Source organism: Marmota marmota, unplaced genomic scaffold (assembly GCF_001458135.2).
Source record: "Marmota marmota marmota unplaced genomic scaffold, marMar, whole genome shotgun sequence".
In the NCBI taxonomy this organism is placed as follows: Eukaryota; Metazoa; Chordata; class Mammalia; order Rodentia; family Sciuridae; genus Marmota; species Marmota marmota.
The window spans coordinates 5,667,235-5,688,508 of NW_026000242.1; the positions used below are offsets into that span (position 1 = coordinate 5,667,235).

General features: G+C 37.4%; 1 protein-coding gene across 1 annotated transcript in view; it reads right to left on the bottom strand.

Annotated features, from left to right (window-relative positions):
• Positions 1–21,274, bottom strand: part of Kmt2a (lysine methyltransferase 2A) — an 85,187-nt gene that overhangs the window by 30,833 nt on the left and 33,080 nt on the right. The window contains exons 9-23 of the mRNA XM_048795611.1: positions 15,971–18,621; positions 14,383–14,560; positions 12,976–13,210; positions 11,239–11,303; positions 10,387–10,764; positions 10,001–10,074; positions 9,296–9,427; positions 8,570–8,683; positions 4,884–5,030; positions 4,381–4,476; positions 3,874–3,994; positions 2,726–2,848; positions 2,116–2,300; positions 913–1,086; positions 75–185 (exon numbers count right to left, since the gene is read on the bottom strand). Of these exons, the coding sequence (XP_048651568.1) occupies positions 75–185; positions 913–1,086; positions 2,116–2,300; positions 2,726–2,848; positions 3,874–3,994; positions 4,381–4,476; positions 4,884–5,030; positions 8,570–8,683; positions 9,296–9,427; positions 10,001–10,074; positions 10,387–10,764; positions 11,239–11,303; positions 12,976–13,210; positions 14,383–14,560; positions 15,971–18,621 (4,784 nt within the window). The remainder of the gene's footprint in view (positions 1–74; positions 186–912; positions 1,087–2,115; positions 2,301–2,725; positions 2,849–3,873; positions 3,995–4,380; positions 4,477–4,883; positions 5,031–8,569; positions 8,684–9,295; positions 9,428–10,000; positions 10,075–10,386; positions 10,765–11,238; positions 11,304–12,975; positions 13,211–14,382; positions 14,561–15,970; positions 18,622–21,274) is intronic.

Sequence of the window (21,274 nt, forward strand, 5' to 3'; positions counted from 1 at the left end):
GAATAAGTCCATTGTATTCATGGAGCAATTAGTCATAGGTAAGCAATAAAAACAGAACTGTTAATATCATTTACCCGAATAAAGAAGGACTTGACCATGCTGTTGGCTTTTTTAATCTCTGGCTGCCCTCCATCTGAATTAATGGCTGCTTGAATGATCTTCACGATATCATCACTGAACTCCAACTGTATACAAAAATAAAATATCAATTATTCATAAAACAGCAAACTCTCAAAATCACTTCCTCTTCCAGCACAGAGATCCAACAGAAAACTCACACCCTATTTTAATAATATAGTGTCACTCCTCTTTGGCTGAGGCCTGTGGGATTCACTTCACAACTAACTTAAAGCAATCAAGAGATGCAAGGCTAATAAGGCAAGAATGCAAACAAATTAGCTCTATCATGGTAAGTTACCTAGACAGGCTCACAATTTTTTATTTGGAACAAAATGAGTATAGAATTGAAGAGCAAATACAGACCATGAGATAACAAATGATAAATCCCTATACATTCTTAAAATCATAAAATTAAGATAATCTATCTATACTTGAATATCATAAAGACACATTATTCAGATTTGAGCTCAAAAGAGAACACATTAACCTCACATTAGCATTTTTCCCATAAACAGTTCTTAGCGCTTCCTCTCATAAAAAATAATTTTCAGAGAACTCAGTTGAAAGCCAAATAAAAAAATAACATTTTAATATATCACCATATAATAACCCTTCTATTGAATCACAGGGCTAAAATAGCTCATATACTTTTAGGTTATTTAAAGCCAGATGACATTTCTAAATATAATACAAATAATTTTTAAAATTTATTTATACCCAGCATCATTCCACAAAGATCTAAGAAAACTAAATTGGCACTTGAAACACTGGTGGTTTGCTGTGGAGACATACCACAGATGTGTAGCTCCCCTGGTCCATTTTCCTCTTGACTCCCTCCAGATCTAAAGGTTGTTGATCATCCTGCTTGCTGAACTCAGTAAGAACTGGGGGATCAGGTCCTTCTGGAGAGCTGCGAGAAGGTATACTCTCCTCTGTCTCAGGGTTTAAGTCTGGAGGCTTCGCAGCCTGTTGCCAGAAAACAGATGTTTCTTTAACCTAACTCTTAAAATGAGGCATCCATGCACATTCTATTAAAGTTAATAAAGATGGTAAAAAAAAGAGAACACAAAAAGAACCAAAGATTTCTCAAAAGTGAAAATGATTTCTGAGAAGTTAAAATAAGCCTAGTACCTAACAGCTTAGTTAGGCTAGCTTAGGAGTTTTCCTTGATAATTTTCAAACCTAGTATAAAGAATTGAAACTGTGGGCTGGGGTTGTAGCTCAGTGGCTACAACTTGCCTAGCATATGTGAAGCACTGGGTTCGATCCTTAGCACCACATTAAAAAAAAAAAAAATTAAATAAAGGCATGCTGTCCATCTACAACTATAAAAAATTTTGAAATTGAAATTATGTCTATAACTCCTTTGGAATATGACATGGATAATTCATTTTCTTACTCAAAAACAACAAAAAAGGAGCTTTATGGTGAAACATCAGCCTCACTTTGAGTTAAAGTTATCTAGGTGGTTCTTTCCATATTATACCTTTTCCAATGACTGACTACTTCATAGACACATAGTTCACAACTTGGACAAAAAGCAGAAGTTTTCAAGTAGATTACTATGCCTGCCTCCCAATATTGCTCTTGCCTCTAGGCTTAAACCTCTCTTAATCCTTCTTCTCTACTCCAGGGAGAATTTTTTTTTTCCCTCTAAAAAAACAACTTGACTCGTGGGTAAACTTCTTCACTGGCTCCCCATTATCAACAGAGTAGAAAATCCAAATTTCTTATTATAGTAGCAACGCCTTTGAAGATACAGTCCCTTTCTACTTCCTATTATACAGAAGAACTTATCCTAAAACTTTTCCCTAATGGTTATCACCAAAACAAGTAACTATAAAACTAAAAGAAGAACAAAGCAAAACAAGAAAAAAAATCCTTTCTATTGTTAGGTAATATAAATATAATACAAATAATTTTAAAAATTTATTTATTTAGGTAAAAACCATGTAAGAACAAGCTTTCAGAAAACAAAATGCAACTTCAGTCTACCTGCCGGAAGCGTAGCAAATGGCTGGTAGTCCGTGAATTCAACAAAGCTGTCAGAACTTGCTTCAGAGAAATCTGTAGCTCTTTTTCAAGAGCCAGTCGCCACTCAGCAGGATGCCGCTCAGTACAGTTGACACAAGTGTAGGCCACACTTTCCGGCAAATTAGATAGAATCTCATACATCTCATCTAGGAAAACAAAAAACTACAATAAGGAGGTCCTCTGAAGAGCAAGAGAGGGAGAGAAGGTAAACTATGCCACTGACCTTAGTATAAAGCTGTATGTTAGAAACCCACCTAAGAGGCTACAATACTGTAGGACATTGTATACATTGATCTCCCAAAGGGACTTCATTAATTAATACTAATCCAGGATTTGGTTATTCGAGAACCAATAGGTTATGGTACCCACAAAGGACAACAAAGAAGTAAAGGGATGTGTTCAGAAGAAGTGAGCACAAACAATACAATGCTACTTATTCTAAAGACTAAACAATAACTTATTTTTAAAGAACTTTAAATAGCACTACCACAATTTTAGGTTTATAGTGCTCTGGGGGCTATAAATGTAGCAGTACCAAGGGAGAAAGAAACTGTAATAAAAAGACTCCAACCTTCTGTACCTGAAAGATTCTCACATTTGGAATGGACCCAGCGATCACACTTCCCACACTGCATCATCTTACTCTCATAGTCATCATCATCATAACACTTGTCACAGAGAGGGCAGAAGTTTCCTGAAAGCAGAGTAAAGATTGTAGTAGTGCTTTGGGCTCACATACCAATACTTTTAAGGGCCTCAACCTAATCTAAAATCTGTATTCTTCCAGACTAGCATTCACTTCTGAACCGTAGCATGGATCTGCTATGAACCTTGACACATCTACTAAATGTTAAGATTATTCTGGGCTTCTAGAATATTCCTAGGAAAGATTTGTATGTGCCACTATTTCTCTTCTTTAGACCCATTTATAACTGTCATGAGAATACCTTAAACATTTGAAAAAATGTTTAAATTTTCAAAAAGAGGTGGCAATATAGGAGTACACAACAATTAATTTAACTTTTCTCTATTTCCAGTGTTTCTACTGGAAAAGAGCTCTGAGCAGCATTTTCTAAAATCCAGTATTATATACAGCCTTCATATATTTGCTTTATCTGTGTATCCCCTCTATTATTTATTACTTAATAGAACTCTTTAGGGGCTGGAGTTGTGACTCAGTGGTAGAGTGCTCGCCTAGCACATGTGAGGCATGGGGTTTGATCCTCAGCACTACATAAAAATAAAATAAAGGTATTGTGTCCACCTACAACTAAAAATAAATATATATAAAATAGAACTCTTTAAATTGATCTGCTTATTTTACTTAAAATAATTCTAGTAGTGACTTTATATCATTATTAGTCTAGGTCGATAAAATAACAGCTCTAAGGTATTGGTTACCTTTTTTTTTTCCCCTAGCCTAACTATTAAAGGCTGAGGCGGGAGGATTAAGTACAATCAAATGTATATAAGTCACACTTTGGCTCTATTGGCTTAGAGCATTCATTTGCAGTTAGCTACGATAAAAACTTCCCATGGAAGTTAACAAAATATTCCAGTTTCTAAGTAGTCTCTGCAAAGGAAAGAGCAGCAGTGGGAACATGGAATGTGTCTAACTGGCATCCTTGACACAACAAGTCAGATTCTGTACTTCATTCCCCAAAGAGGCCAATTCGCTTTCAAAACACCATACACGGGCAAAATTGGATTTTTGGGTACCTTTAGCAAAGAGTTTGGCACAATCATGGCACAGTGAAAAATCATGAGACCACTGTGCATCCCACCCTTTGCCTGGAGTTGTGGATCCACAGCTCTTGCAGCGAACACACTTTGTACATATCTGGAAAAGAAGAAAAGAAATTCAACAGGAATTTTAGTTTAATTAGGGGCTGGGGTTGTGGCTCAGCGGTAGAGTGCCTGCCTAGCACATGCAAGGCCCTGGGATTGATCCTCAGCACCACATAAAAATAAATAAAATAAAGGTATTGTGTCCAACATAATACCTTTATTTAATTTTTTAAAAAATATTTTTTAAAAAATTAAGAATAAAAAGATCACAATGCTACTCATTTCTAGATTTTACTTCTTTATTGAGATGACTTTTCCTAATGAGGCAAAAAAATTATTACACTGAGATACTCAAGCAAGGATATGCCTATTAAAAGTTATATAAGCATAACCAATCCATGACAATTCTTTCTGAAACAGCATAATGTGCGTACTCACCCAAACTTTCTTTTTCTTTGTGGGTTTGGTGGGATAGTTTGGTCCCAGGCACTCAGGGTGATAGCTGTTTCGGCACTTATTACACTCCAGCAGTTGCTATAGGAGAATACAATGGCAAAAAAAGCAGGCATCACATCACCTTCACTAAATACCTCTACTTAGCACCCCATTTCATACATATCTTTAAGTGAGTATAGCACACCATTTGAACAACTTAAAATTTTCTCATACACCACTTACTCAATTAAAATAGAGATTTATTTCCTATGAAAAGCACTCAGTAGGTAAATTATCAGATAGATTTTTGGAATTTTTTCCAGTATCATTTTCTCTGCTAAATTTCCAAAATTCATTTTCCACAGAATCAGGCAATTGATTACACCCAATTAAATAGTCAAAACAGATTAAGTCAGAGGAGAAAAGAATATAGACATAAAACCTCAAAACAGAAGGCAGATATGGAGAGAGGAATCCTCTACTAGTTCTATTATTATGTTTTGTACCTTTGTAGCCTGATGCTGCCTTCCACAAACATGACAGAACTTGCATCGACGACAACACCAATTTTCCAGCTGGTCCTCCAGAGGGCGCTCGTTCTCCTCTAAACAAAACTTGTGGAAGGGCTCACAACACACTTGGCAATACACAAACTAAAGCAAGAAGATGGGAATACAGAAGCATGTCAAAAAATGGTGCAGGAAAAAAATATCAAGCATATCCCACTTAAATACTTTGAATTTTAGGAATCCACTGGTATTATACAGGTTGAGCATCCATAACTCCAAAATTTGAAATTCAAAATGTGCCAAAATCTAAAACATTTTGAGTGCTGATATGAGAAAATCCCATACCTGATCTCCAATGGCTCAATGTACCCAAACTTTGTTTCATGTACAAAATTATTATAAATAATTTATAAAGTTACCTTCAGGCTATGTGTATAAGGTATATGTGAAACAAATGAATTTCATGTTTAGAACTGTGTCTCACCTCCACCATATCTCATTATGTATATGTAAATATTTCAAAACCCCAAAAATAGCCAAAATCCAAAACACTTCTGATCTCAAGTATTTCAGATAAGAGACACTCAACCTGTATTTAACTAAACCCAGTGAATTAAATAGTCAATAGGCAATGCAGAAAATTCAGGGAACTAAAGTAGTAATGACAATAGAATTACAAAGTAATGAAATAAATATGACCTAAGATTTAACAGAAAATGCAAATACCATAGACGACATAAAAACTATGGGAATATAAGGGAGTTGGTTAGGAGGGCTTTAAAAGCTCATTACAATATGCCATATACTCTGTTTTATCCTTTCTATCTGTAATTTTTAAAATAAGTAACTTTCAGTTGCTACAGTGGTGCACATCTGTAATCCCAACACTTGTAAGACTGAGATAGGAGGATCACAAGTTCAAAGCTAGCCTCAGCAACTGAGAAGGCCCTAAGCAACTTAGTGAGACCCTATCTTAAAATAAAAAATGAAAAGGGCTGGGATGTAGCTCTGGAATAAAGTGCCCATAGGTTCAATCCCCTCCCCCAAAAAAGGTTATTTCCAAGTTCATAAAGCACTGTCAAAAATACTGAGGAGAACCCCCCAATTTTTGCTTTACTGGGACAATTGATCAAACCTAAATAACTTCCTGATTTTGATAATTAATTACACTGTGGTTACAGAAGAAAATATTCCATGATTTTAGGAAATACAAACTAAGACAATTATTGACAAAAGGGCCATGTCTACAACTTACTCTCAAATTTTTAGGAAAAAAAATTTGTCTATATATATTACAAAAACGTGAATATATTTCATTTCTAATTTTAAAAAAAAATATATATATATACAAAGAGAAACAGAGGAAAAAATTCACTTTTTAGGAATTCTGTAAAATTGTTGTGCACATCTATATATAATTTTGTTTTTTTTTTAAGAATTTTTTTTTAATATTTATTTTTCAGTTTTTGGCGGACACAACATCTTCGTTTGTATGTGGTGCTGAGGATCGAACCCGGGCCGCACACATGCCAGGCGAGCATGCTACCTACCGCTTGAGCCACATCCCCAGCCCCTATATATAATTTCAATTAGAACAATACCACACTAAAAAAAAAACATCAATTTAATCATAGAAGCTGAAGGACTGGTACTACAAAAAGTTAAGTTATTCCTGTGGGTAGTGTATGTATGAATGCAAAGCATTAGTCTACAGAGGAAAAAAGAGATACTGTGGACCCCTGACACTTATAAACCCACTATTCTTAGTCTCAGCAACATTTGAAGCAACCCCAGCACTTAGTACAATGTTCCTATGAAACACAAACAAAGTATCTCCTTAATGAACCGAAGACCAGTCAACAACTTGTAATTTTGCTAATGTATAACTACAATAGCAAGTGAGCAGAACTGAGTCTATGCTAGTTCTGAGTATCACTGACTATTCAACATCCAGATTTTAACCAGGCCTTGGATTTTGTTTGTAATTACTGAATACATATGTGATGAATAAAAGTTAACTAGGTATTCAGGAACTTGAGAATTGTATAGGTCTTAAAATTTATCCCTTATCAATGACAAAATACTGCTTCCTATTTAAAATTGTGCTATTCTCTTCCTTTCTCATCCTACTGCAGCGACCTCAAGAAGATAAAAACAGAAAACAAAGGCCACCCACAATCCAACTACATTTTAAATATTATGATATAAATCATTCTCCATTTTTCCCCTAGCCTAACTATTAAAGGCTGAGGCGGGAGGATTAAGTACAATCAAATGTATATAAGTCACACTTTGGCTCTATTGGCTTAGAGCATTCATTTGCAGTTAGCTACGATAAAAACTTCCCATGGAAGTTAACAAAATATTCCAGTTTCTAAGTAGTCTCNCCTCCTTCCTTCCTTCCTTCCTGTGCTTTACTACTGAGCCTCATCCTCAATCCTTTTTCATTTTGAAACAGGATCTTTCTAAATTGCTAAAGTTGGCTTTGAACTTATGATCCTCCTGCCTCAGCTTCCCAAGTCACTGGAATTATAGGTATGAGCCACTGTGCCCAGCTCTATGTATATAGTTTAAAAACATTTATTCAAACCCAAATGAGATCATGTACTATGTATACTTTGTAACCTTCTCTTTTCACTCGGTGACCTGTCATGAACATCTATGTTAATATCAGACCATATTATCATATTTGCCCATTATATACATGTCCTATCATTATTTTAACCCAGGCTCCCTATGATAGACTTTCAAGTTGTTTCTATTAGATAGAGAGAGTCAGAGAGGTAGAGATAATCTGTCAACTTTTCTAAGTATTTCTTTAAGACAAACATGTAAGCCAGGCATGGTGGGACACACCTGTAATCCTAGCTACTTGGGAGACTAAAGCAGCAGGATAATTAAGTTCAAGGCCAGCCTGGGCAACTTAATGAGACTCTGTCTCAAAATGAAAAGGGCTGGGGATATAGCTCAGTAGTAGAGCACTTGCCTACCATGTGTGAGGTATTGGGTTCAATCCTCAGCACCACATAAAAATAAATTAATAAAATAAAGGTACTGTGTCCATCTACAACTGAAAAAAAAAGTTCCCATTTCTGCACGATTCTTTTTACCATGCTTTAATTTCCAGTTTTTGGTTACTAGAAGAATTAAAAATCCTCCCCTACAATGCCACGTTTTTTTGTTTCTCATTTTGTGAATTATCCATTTCTGTCCTTTGCCCACTTTTCACTAGATTTTGTTCCTTACTGTCAAAAAGAGCTTTTTATAAATAAGCGGGTTTTTGTAGTCAATGTGAAACAACCACCAATATTACGTTGTATATACAAATAAATATGTAACATTGAATCCCACCATTACATAGAATTATATCAATAAAAAGAGAAAAAGAAGACAAAAAATTAAATAACCATTAACAACATTCCTTTTTATAAAGGGACACTATCATTTTCCTCATGTTTAAACATCTAATAGAAATACCAGAACTCTAATAAAGATTGAATTTAAAAGACTATTACTCTAAAAAGCAGATTTCTTTCTGAAATCTCCAAAAAACTTTAAAATATTTCATTAGCTGATTTAAACAAGGATAGTACCTGCTAAATACCAACAAAAGGAATAGTTTCTTTTATCACGGCAAAATAATCTGTTACAGTTTCTAGGGTGCAAAGAAGCAGGATACTTACCTCTACATGCCCACTACTGGCACAGAGAAAGCAAACCACCCTGGGTGTTATAGGAACAGAGGTCAAGATTCCTAAGCCTCCCATCTCCCACACGTTTTCTGCTTCACAATCCTCCTGTAGGCAGAGAGAAAGATCACTTACACAAGTTTTACAAGAGCCTGGGGGTGTAGCTCAGCAGTAAAGCACTTGTCTAGCATGTATGAGGCCCTGGGTTTAATATCTAGCAGTGCAAAAGAGCAGAAAAGAAAGTTTTATAATGACAAAATGAAGGGAAAAATCATTAATCAAAAGTGATATCAAGAGTTATTTCATTTCAGTGAGTCCAAACATAACTGCTGTTTTTAAATTTTTAAATTTCAGATTCAAACTATCACCTCTTGGTTCAATTCTTAAATATACAGCCAAAATATACTTGGACTGAAATTTCCTTAGTTTTGCTAACTGAAGCAATCATCATAGTTTGAGCATTCCTATGTGAAAGAGTTACTCCCTCAGATACTGCTTAAGATGAACGGGTTTTTCAATGGCTATGTTCTTCAGGAAATTTAGAAACAATGACCACAAGAGTGACTAAAGCTCTTACACACCTGAGCCCATAATGCTAACCTGTAGTTATTACACATTTCTTCAAGTTGGTACTGATTTCCTCTCTTTCAACACAATTCATCACCATTTTCTTTTATTTAAAGGCCATGAATAAACTGCATCATTACTAAATAGCTTTACCTTAAAGTCCACTCTGATCCTGTGGACTCCATCTGCAGGGATTTTTTGCTTAGAACTATTGCCATTTGAGAGAGTGCTGAGTATGTTCAAAGTGCCTGTATTCTCCTGCTTATTGACTGGAGGAGGTTTTTCCTAAGGAGACAAAAGATGGTTATAGAACAAAACCACACCCTACTTGCCTTCACATTTTCAATTAATAAATCTGGAACATATGTTTACAACATAAGTATCCTATAAACAGAGAAGTAATCTTCAGAAAATTCTTAACTTGACTGGGATTGTAACTCAGTGGTACAGCACTTGCCTCACATGCAGGAAGCCCTGGGTTTGATCCCCAGCATCACAAAAAACAAAAACACTTAAATCCTCTGTTTCTGTCCATAATAAATAAAAATAGTATTTTTTTCCACAGGTAAAGGTCATTTTTACAGACAAATCTTGATAAAGTATATTATATGTTGAGGACAGAAAGTGACCTGAAGAATAAACACATTCTTAGGTTACAACATGTGAGGTTCACAAAGAAGCAAAAAGAAAAAGACACCCCCCCCCCAAAAAAAAGACATGGGCTAAAGCCTAGGCCTGAAGTTGGTTAATTTTAACAAATTCCACCACCATTTACATAATTTTCCGTTAATCATGAAAATGTCAAGGACAAGGTTTTTCCCTGCATAACAGAACACAGAAAAACAAATCTCTCCTCACCTTTTCTTTTGGTTTTTGTTTTACAGGAATACTTGGGCGGGGAGCTACTTTTTTCGGTTTGCTTTGCTCTGGACCTAAAGAATTGAAAATATATTGCTATGAATGCTGGCAATGAATACTTTAGGTTCAACTGCTGTGAAGAAAGGGGCATTAGAAAAAAACAAAGAACTCCAAGAGTCACACTGGAAATTAAGATAATCTCTCTCTCTCTCTCTCTTTTTTTTTTTTTGCTTTTGTTTGTTATTACATAACAGTTAAAAAGAAAGTTAATTTTCTAGAACTGAATACCTCAAACATTTTAGGTTTCCAAATGTTGTTCCAGACACCAGTAGAACCACACTGTATAGCACTGTGGTTCACCATTCCTTCCTGCCTTCCTTGCTTACCTGACTCTGGTGGTACAGGCTGCTTTTTCTTAGGCTCACTCGGAGTGATCTTGGGAATCTCTTTCCTTGGTGGTGCTGTGCTAGGTGGCTGAGGGGGGATGACTGGTGCTGTCTGGGAGACCTGCTTGCTGGACTTCCTAGAAGCAGGAGTGGTGACTTGTTTGGGCTCAGGCCCGGGTGCAGGGGCATTCCCTTCTTCAATCTTTTCCTCCACTGGCTTTCGAGGTGGAGGCTCATTGCTGCTCTTCTTTGGGGCAGGATCCTCACGTGCTGATGGGGGAGGTTTCTGACTAGAGTCCACCAAGCTTTTCACAATAGTGCTCTCTTTGCTTTCTTTCTTTTCAGTGGTCTTAGACTTTTTCTCTTTCTTTTTCACAGCTAGGGGAACAACACAATAAGATAATCTATAAATATGAGAAAAATTTTTGTTAAAATAGAACAGAAATGTAACATCATCTTGTTCTCAGTTTCCTGCAGCTAAAGTTGGCACTGAAAGACTCAAGAAACAATGCCAAGTTGATCAGCTGAAGTAGCTACATTTTTATTTCTCTAGGAAGTGGGATGAACTACAATTTTTATGAATTTATTTATTTATTTATTTGTACTATGGATTGTCAAACATACCCCCAAATAAGGAAGAGTCAAATAGTCAAATGAACCCCCACGTACCTATCATCTAGCTTCAACAACCATCAACTCCCCGGGAAAGAGTAGAACTTTAAAAGAAAAAAAACAAAACAAACAACAACAACAACAACAACAAAAACCCCCTAGTATTCTCTTTATACTGAAGGTATACAACAATGACATAAAAGCAGGGACATCTGGGGGAAGGCCTTTTTACAACACTACCTTTAGCTTGCTTCTGAAGGTAGGCTTTGGAAGGCATCCATTGTAGATTCTGACATTTTCGCATCCTAGGAAACAAGGGATAAGCCATAAAATAAATTGCATTTAAAAGAGAAGCAACTGAAACAAGTGATGATTTATCTGCAAAAATCAGTGAATCTTTATTCAAGTTCATCCTAACAGCTGAAATAAGGACTAATTATTACCCAAGTTAAATCTGAGCCTTTAAAATCCTTGGATCAGCAATTTTGCCTACCTTTAGGATCTTAAAAACAGCAAATTATTTTGGAAATGGGCCTCAAATTTGTTGTAATTCAATAGTGACTATTACCACACACAAAATGATCAATTAAAAATTTTTTTTAATATTTATTTTTTAGTTATAGGTGAACATAATATCTTAATTTTATTTTTATGTGGTGCTGGGAATCGAACCCAGAGCCTCACGCATGCTAGGCAAGCGCACTACCGCTGAGCCACAACCCCAGCCACATAAAATTTCTTTTTTTTTAAGGTTTTTTTTTTTAGTTGTAGATGGACACAATACATTTATCTATCTATCTATCTATCTATCTATCTATCTGACTATCTATGCATGCCGAGGATCAAAATCAGTACCTCACACATGCTAGGGGAGTGCTCTACTACTGAGCCACAACTCTAGCCCCCAATTAATATTTCTTGTAATCATATGAGTACTGCTTCCTTTATAAGATTTAATATTCATATGCACATAAAACTGACTAAAATCACCCAGGTTCTGTCTGCCACTGTAATGCTATAGGTATATCTATCTCATGGCTTTGATAACTGTCATCCTTTGATTTAAATTTAATAAAACTTAAACTTAATATGAAGTCTAAAATTGTACAGTCTATTCCAACCCCTAAATTCTGTGCAGTTGTGTCCTATTATCATGTACCTTTTTGTAATAACTCACTTTTTACCATTAAAGGACCTAAGACAAAATTCTTCCTTAAGGACAAACCAAAGCACAGAAACTGTCTGCCCTGGTATAGTATTTCCTCCAACTATGCTTTAAAATAATCACTTTCATGTCATTCATTCATTCAGCATCTACTTGTGTCAGGCAATTTATGAGATGTTCAATTACCAAAATTTCTGACTATGTGACTCTTCTGATTCATTTTAAACAAATAAAATCACAGATGGCAAAAGTTTGACTAAAACGGGCGAAAAAATAGTATTCTGAGTCAAAGAGCCCAGAAATTCAGGTAAGATGTCTCTAAAGTTTCCTAACTGTCATGAAGATAAAAGTTGTTTCAATTGGCTCAATAAATATTCTGCTTAAACTTGTCAACTTTTAAGCAGAACCCTTCCAGAACTACACTAATATGGTAGTCACTACTCACATGTGGTTATTTAGATTTAAATTAACTTAAAAGAAATGAAATAAAAATGTAGTTCCTCAGTTAAACCTAGCCACAAGCCAAATGCTCAATAGCCACATGTGGCTAATGAGTACCATATTGAACTGAGCACATACAGAACATTTCCATCACTCTATTCTATTAGACAGCACTGCCCCAGAGCATTCCTTATTTAAGGACAGCCCAAATCTAAACACTTCACAAAACCCAACTCTGCAACTAATCTTGCAGCTCAAGGAGATTCAATACAATCACTTTCAGTTTCCTAATGTATCTTTGCAACAATCCAGGGATAAATAAGAAACCTTCATGATTGAGAGGCCAACACCTCAGAGTAAGACCCACTTACTTGCAGCACTGCTTCTTTATATTGCGGCCACCAAACTTGGGCTTGTCTAAGCAATTAGTGCAAACGCCACAGTCCTCAGGCACCTGGCAGCCAGGACACTGCCCACACCGCCTTGATCTTCGTCCTTTCTTTACTGGAGGTTCCTGAGGGGCCTTGTTTCTGGTGACAGGCTTAATTGGTTTGATGGGTGGAGCAAGAGGTTCAGCATCTTCTGAGCCAGCAATTGATGACTTGTCTGTTAAAGAAATGTGCCATTAATTCCAAAGGAATATCCATTTCCTTTTTGGAAGTAGAGGGCAAAACCCTTAAAATCCCTTTGAATCATTAGATACATTCAAACTTCATTTTAATTGGTAATCAAAAAATGAAAATACATTTTTTGGAGGGTACTGGGGATTGAACCCAGTGACACTCTACTTTTAAGCTACAGCCCAAGGCCTCCCCTCCTTTTTATTTTTTAATTTTTTCTATTATCTTTAAAAATTTTGAGAGTGACTTGCTAGGTTGCCTAGACTCATGATCCTCCTGCCTCAGCCTCCAAGTTTCTGGGATTACAAGTATGTACCACCACGCAAAAATATTCATATGTAGAACTCAGATTTTTTTCTAAGTAATAATTTAGATGTTTAAAAAGACCTGTACCTTGCAGCTTAATGAAAACAAAAATCCAAATACTGAAAATAAGACAGTCTAACCTAGAATCAAGAACATGAATTGAATGCTTCTAAGGATTCTCTAAATCTCTAAATTTGTTAAAGCTGCAACCCAACATTTCAGAACTATATGGCAATTATGAGAATGTGTCTCACAGACCTCCAATTCCAGGGAGCATAACTGACCAAGGGCCCCTCTGAAATCCAATGATAAAGAGGCTACATGGTTGCTCCCCAGCAGTAAGTTACCAAGTAGGCTTGTTTCTGAGACACACAAGTCTTCTCTGACAGCCAGCTTTGTTGGAAGACTCCCTGACAGCCTTGCCAAACCTAACACTACATGGCAATCTAAGAAGGTTCTGCCCAACCTTCCTTCCCTCTCTTCTTGCACTAGAGTCTGACAGCTCTCCCAGTTTTCCCTGGCTACTTGTCCCTTTTTTTAATCAGGCATTTCCCGTAATAAAATCTTTACACATTTAACACCCTCTAGTTATCTGTTTTTTGAAAGACCCAAACTATGAACAGCCTACTGGTTATCTTTTTTTTTTTTTAATATTTATTGTTTTAGGTGTAGATGGACACAACACAATGCCTTTATTTTTATGTGGTGTTGAAGATTGAACCGGGTCCCGCCCATGCTAGGTGAGCGCTCTACTGCTGAGCCACAATCCCAGCCCTGCTACTGGGTATCTTGGAAAGACTGGTGAACAAGTCAAAAAACTGTTTATATCCCAATACTAACCCTCTGACCTACCATCATTTCCCATGGAAGACAAAATCTTTTCTCGTTCTTCCCATGGTAAGGCACTCAGGGTGGGCATGTCATCAGGAAACACAGCTCGTTTTCGGCCAAGGGCAACAGCAGCTCTTCTGCAGACATGTTTAATTCGAGGTCCTCGCACAGAGGTCTCTGATGAATCACTTTCTTGACCCTAAACACAAGAAAGGCCAAAAATGATGATGATCATGCATGCTGCAAATATAATTAAATGAAGCCAAGGTATACTTGAGCACTTCATTAGATCCATTATCAAAACATGCAACTAATTACTCCCAGCTGATAAGCCCTATCAATACACAGAAATCAACTACTTCTGCATTCTGAAAATGGCAGCAAAAAGGCCTCTCATCAAAAAACAGAAATCTTCCATTTCCAATTATACTAATTCTTTACAATTTCCCTCAAAATTCAAGCTGTCAATCTATATCACAAAAAGGTTCAGTCTGGTGTTCTAACTATAGATTGTTTCCTATATTTCCTTATCAACAGAGAAGTGGGTGAAATAGTCTATAAATGAAAATATAAAAGACCATGGCTCCAAACATAAGTATCTCACATACTGAAAAGCCATTGGTCTTATCACCAGAAGGCAAACCAAAACCATCCAACATAGTGTCAGAAATAAGTCTTGTCACACTGCTACTAGAACTCTCAATTGGTAGAATCATTAAATGTAAATATGGCTCAAAGGGGAATTACAACATAAAATCTAAGTTTTTGGCCATCTTAACCTAACTCAGTATGTTGAAATAAATAAATATACATCTACTACAGAACAAAAATTGCTGATCCTGGTAAAAATTAGTTTGGTATGGTGTCAACTTTTTTGAGGGGGTGGGCAGTGGGGTACTGGGTATTGAACTCAGGGGCACTCCACCACTGAGCCACATCCACAGCCCTATTTTGTATTTTATTTAGAGACAGGGTTTCACTGAGTTGCTTAGCACCTCATTTTTGCTGAGGCTGGCTTTGAACTCGCAATCCTCCTGCCTTAGCCTCCCAAGCTGCTGGGATTACAGGCGTGCGCCACCGGGCCCGGCTTGTTTGGTGTCATCTTAATGAACTAAATTCTACATTTTTTCTGCTCCACAAATTAAGGATAAGCTTCCCATTTGTAAGTCACAAACATCTATTGTCTATTGCTCTAATCACTCACTACACAGAGGAAGAGAATATTCTCGTTTTCTCTTCTTTGATAAATATTAAAACGTAACTATAAAAATGTACTTTCAAAATTTAAGCCCCAGATTATACCTCAAACAACTCAGCAGTCTGTAATATCGTTCCAACCTATCTTTTAGCTACTTAGTTCACACTTTCTCATATACGTTTTATACTTTTACATCTCTATCCACACTGTTCCCTCTACTTAGAATGTTAATGCCTTCCCATTTTCTAATTATCAAAATCATACCAGTCTTTGAAAAACCATTGCACACACCACCCCTCTACCATACTTTTTACACAATTGGACGTAACTGAGACATTTAGCTTAATTAAATCTAGCCTGTAGAAGGGGTGCAGTAAACTGATAGTTTTAAAGGCAAGGTCAAAGGAGTACCTGTGCTTTGGGCTGGTCAGTTTGTTTAAGACTCTTACTCTTCTCAATCTTGCAGAGCTGGGCTTTGGCCTTTTTTAGGAGGCTGGCAACCCTCTTGTCAGTCATTGGAAGCTTGTCTGCCTGAGCCAACATGGAGCCTATGGAGGAAGTGGAATGTTTAACAGTGCTAGATGAGGGAGTGGAAAGGCAGAGGGTTTTCTCCTTCTCCAGGGATGGGGCAGTTGGGCCGAGGTCCAAGTTGGTTTTTTCCAGATTTCCTCTCCCTTTCTTTATAAGTATTTTGGTTTTGACAGCTGTTGTATCCCCAAGAGTCACAGAAGCAATATCAGTCCCAGAATCAAGTGATGAAGACTTCTTCCGCCCTGTTGCTTTTTTGGCAGAAGATGAAGTGGCAACATCTTCACCAACCACCTTCTCTTTGGAAACCCTACCCACAGGATACAAAGCAGAACTACTCTGAATTTCTGATCCCTTTTTCCTTTTCTCTTTCTTTGACTCCCGCTTATTCTCTTTTTCTCTCTCCCGGTCTCTCTCTCTACTCTTGTCCTTCTCCACGCTCTTCTCAGCATCTCGATCTTTGGACAGCTCCTCAGGGGCCTTGTCTTTATTTCTCCCCCTCTCAGTCTGAGAGCCTGGGGTAAACCAAGGAAAGAGAGGAGTAGGACTACTTGATGAAAATGGCTCTGCTGGAGCACTAGTCGGCTTCCTTGGTCTCTGATTTTTCTCTGGAGATTCCCCAGACTGAGTCAGGGAATGAGAAGGAAAAGTAAAAGTTGGGTTTAAGGCACTAGTGGCAAGAGGACTAACAGAAATGCTTAACGAGGAAGAGACAGAAGACGGGGGGGTGAGAGGTGACAGCTCAGAAGTACTTAGCCTTCCGCTTCTTGTCCTCATAGAGTGAGAAGGAGATCTTGGTTCAGATCGAATAGGACTAAACACTTTTCTTTTCCTTTTTCTATTAGATACTCCTGAAGAGGATGTTCCAGCAGAAGTTCGATTACTAGGCAAGGTTACAGACTCAAATATTCTAGAGTGTGCCTCACTTGGAGTAAATCTTGGAGCTCTCAGAAGAGGGCTCCTTTTGTGCATATCAAACCTTGTTCCAGAATGGAGTGGTGAAAACAACCTGGCTGAAGCAGCAGAACCAGATGTAGAAAAACCAGACGCGAAGCCAACATCCTCAGGAGTTAGTGGAGGGGGTCGGAAATTATCAAATATTGGTTTGCGAATCAGACCTTCTTTGGCATACTTTGCTGAGGAAAAGTATTGTGGCTCTGACCTAGAATGCTTTAAAGAAGTCCACCTAAACGTCGGCTCTCGCAAAATAGATTTTCGCTTCCCTTGCATGGGAGCAGCAGAAGCAGGCAAAAACGGTGATGCTAAGGGGATTGTTGGAGGCATAAGCCAGGGTGTGTGGTCAGAGATACTGGAGGCTGGCTGCAGTGGAGGAGGGGGAGTAAGCAGAGGTGGAGGTGGAGAAGAGGAGGTCTGCTGCTGGGGGGCACTCTGCAGAGTTGGTAATTTTTTAGTTGTTCTAGATCCAAAACTTCTCTCTGACACTGAATACCTTCTGCTTCTCCGATCATTACTCTCGTTTTCTGGGGACTGGGAAATAGGCAGTGGAGTATGAACTTCAGGGGTGTCACTCCGCTCTTCAGGAAGTACCTGAATCTCCTCAGAGGCCTGAGAATCTGTGGAAGTAACACTGGGGCTGCTAGATCGGGAGGAGTCTGAAGACATTTGAGAGGAGTGCTGAGAAGCTGCACTTGATTTTTCAGAAGATCCACAGGATGTGGCACTGAATCTACTATTTGGTGTAGACTCCAGCCGGGCAATTTTAATGGGAGGGTCATAATCCTCATCCTCTATAAATCGCCGAGGGGTTTTAATGATCCGTGAGGAGATAGCACTGACAACAGGCATGATGAACTGTCGGATGTTTTTGACCTGTGTCTTCACCTTTCTTCCTTGCAGCTGTGCTGCTTCTTTCTCAATTTTCTTTTGAGCCCCCTTTTTTGCCCTCTGCAAAAGTTGCTTAGCAATTGTTGCATCTGTCCTTTTAGAAGAAGGAATAATCCTGACTGGCTTAATCCTTCGAGGGCTTTGTCTGACAACTGTCTTATCTTCTTTCGTGGGTGGAGGTGTTCCTTCCTTGTCTTTCCGAACCTTCTGGGACTTTTCCAGTTCAGAATTAATGAGGAGACCCGAAGGGGTCTTTATCCGTTCTGTTGATGGAGGCCTTCCTCGCCGTCGTACAATCTGCACCCCTTTCCTTCCTATTTGAAGCTTCCCTGTCTTAAACTTAGACTTGAGAGGAGAGAGTTTACCTGCTCTTAGTTTTTTAATCTTTGTGGCTTGTTGAAATGTAGCAGAAGGTGTCCGTTTAATTTTTTTCAGGCTATCTTCTTTGTTTCCCTTTGGTAACTCTGAAATGTCCTTTCCATGTGTTATTTTGATTTTTACTCCAGGGAATGTGGGAGGTCTTCCTCTTTTCTTTTCTATACTTTTAGAATCTTTCTTCTTGATCTTATCTCCAGATTTGGTCTCTGATTTATTTAGAGGGGAAAACACAGATGGGTCTGGGAGGATAGCTGAATTTCGGTCAGAGCCACTTCTAGGTCTCCCGCGAGGTTTTCGAGGACTAGTTTTAACTGTGTATAGAAATTAAACAATGAAGAGCATATATTTAGCTATGTAGTTCAGGGCTTAACTAAGCTGATTATAATTTAGCACAGGCCATTTTGTACTGAACTCAACTTGGGTCTATTGAGTCAACAGAACATCTTAATTGTGCTTAATTTCACCAAAATTTTGTCTCAAAAAAAAAAAAGTAAATAACATTCCTCCTGAAAGAACATTTAATTATTTTTGACACAGAAATCAAGATAATAAGAGGTTTTCCATTGAAAACTAATTTTTCTACAATTTTCAGATGAGCAAGTTCTTTTCTGAAGTAAAATTTTTTCTTTTTCAAAATTATACTACCTTATTCTAGCCACTAACAATAACATTTAGAAATCTGCTTCTAGTAAATAATCTCACTTTTATTTGGGAGGGGGTGTTTACTGGGGGTTGAATTCAGGGGCACTCAACCACTGAGCCATATCCCCAGCTCTATTTTGTGTTTTATTTAGAAACAGGGTCTCATTGAGTTGCTTGGTGCCTTGCTATTGCTGAGGCTGGCTTTGAACTTGAGATCCTCCTGTATCAGCCTCCAGAGCTGCTGAGATTACAGGCATGCACCCCAGAAATCATCCTACCTTTTTACTTCAACATTTTGGCTTTGAATAAATTTGAACAAGGTGCTCTTCAACCAACAACATACTAACTTTCATAGGAAAATTCTCCTGGGCAGCTCAGGATCCTACATATTCAATCTGTTTTACCCAAGTTTTGTTTTGGTTTTGGTGGTGCTGGGGATTGAATCCAGGGCCTTGTGCATGTATGGCAAGCAATCTACCAACTGAGCTATATCTCCAGCCCATATTTTACCAAAGTAAACTAAGAAAGTTTTATTAAATAGGAAAATAATCATTCATAAGATCTCAGAATAAGGTCACTGAACCCAGTGGTATGTGAAGTGACATAATGTGTCCACTAATCTACTTTCCTATCTAGTGACTCTTGAACTACGTAGTCCCAAGTTACAAAAAGATTTAACCTTAACTGATATCAAGAACAAATCAGCAATATATTAAATTAAATTACTTCTATTCTAATAAAGGAAATTTGCCCATTTACAAACTAGCTCGATTTGCTACTTATCAACAGGACTCTCAAATACTTACATAAACCTGAATTTTAAAATGTATTAAAATTTCCTATGATATCACATTTTCTCTCTTGACTTTTCAGTGTTTTATAGGCTTTGTTTCGTTTTATTTTTATGGTACTGGAGATGGAACCCTGTGCCTCGTGCATGCTAAGTCCTCTATCACTGAGGTACATTTCCAACTCTCAGTGTTTCACAGGAGAACATTCTTCTGAAACTAAAACTTCCCTGAATAGGGATTGAAAGAGATTTAGGCCAGTATGAACATTTTACGATGGAGCCACTTTCTAACAAAATAGAAATCTACAAAAGTCTTATTGTTGAGCTTTTAAAATATAAATTCATTTCTTACCAATTAACTTAACGAGACTTCCCTTAATAAAGATTCGCAAATCCATTCTCAATATATACTAATATAACAAATGTAACAGACAAGAAGACAGCAGAGAAACTACTTTTCATTTTATAAATAATGAAGGATATCCATATGGCCAAAAAAAAGTACATGATTCAAAGTAAACGGACAGCCAAGAAAAAAAACTTTAGAAGAAATGATCCTAAGAGTTGTAAGTTAAAAATTCATGCCCAGGGCTAGGAATGTAGCTCAGCAGTAGAGTGCTTGCCTCACACATGTGAGGCACTGGGTTAGATTCTCAGCACCACATATAAATAAATAAATAAAGTTCCATCAACAACTAATGTGTGTGTGTGTGTATACATGCACACACACACACACACAAATATATATATACACATATGTGTGTGTATATAAACTCATGCTGTAAAGTACATGAAGAGATTCCTGATTTTGGTAGACTTGAACATGGTTATTCAGAGGGCTTAATCAATCCAAAAAACCTCTTCCACCCTACTTTTTCAAAAAGTGTTGGTAGATAAGTAGAATAAAGCAGAACAGACAGGGTTCCAGCTCTGCAAACTTCCTTAATCCACAACATATCCAAAGAACTCACACGTTGGTTATAAATAAAAGTTCATCATATATTTTCTTGGCCTCATTTTGTCCTCTGTAAATGAAGGGTTGGACCAGATGATCCCTAAAATTCCTTTCCAATATGAAGTTTTAAGGATTCAACACATCTTCAAGAAACCACTGCCACAGTCTAAATAGCACAGATACTCAGGTAGTATTGGCAAACTTCTCCCAACTAGAATGGCAATATCAACACCATTTGGATAAAGAATAATTGTGAACTTGGGTATTAGAATTAGATTGCTATGTAACATATCATGACTTTAAGTGTGACCCAAATGCCAGCAAACATCACAAACTAAGTTAAAGAACAAAACCAGCTAACTATATCATATTTACCATATTTAAATACATTGTCTATTCATATAAAATCCAAGATAATCATATAATAAATTGGAATGTCAGCAGGATGGGAGAATGTATGTTCCAACAAAAAATCTTTAGCGCTAGCTGGGTGCAGTGGCGCGTGCCTATAATCCCAGCAGCTCAGGAGGCTGACACAGGAGGACTATGCGTTCAAAGCCAGCTTCAGCAATAGCAA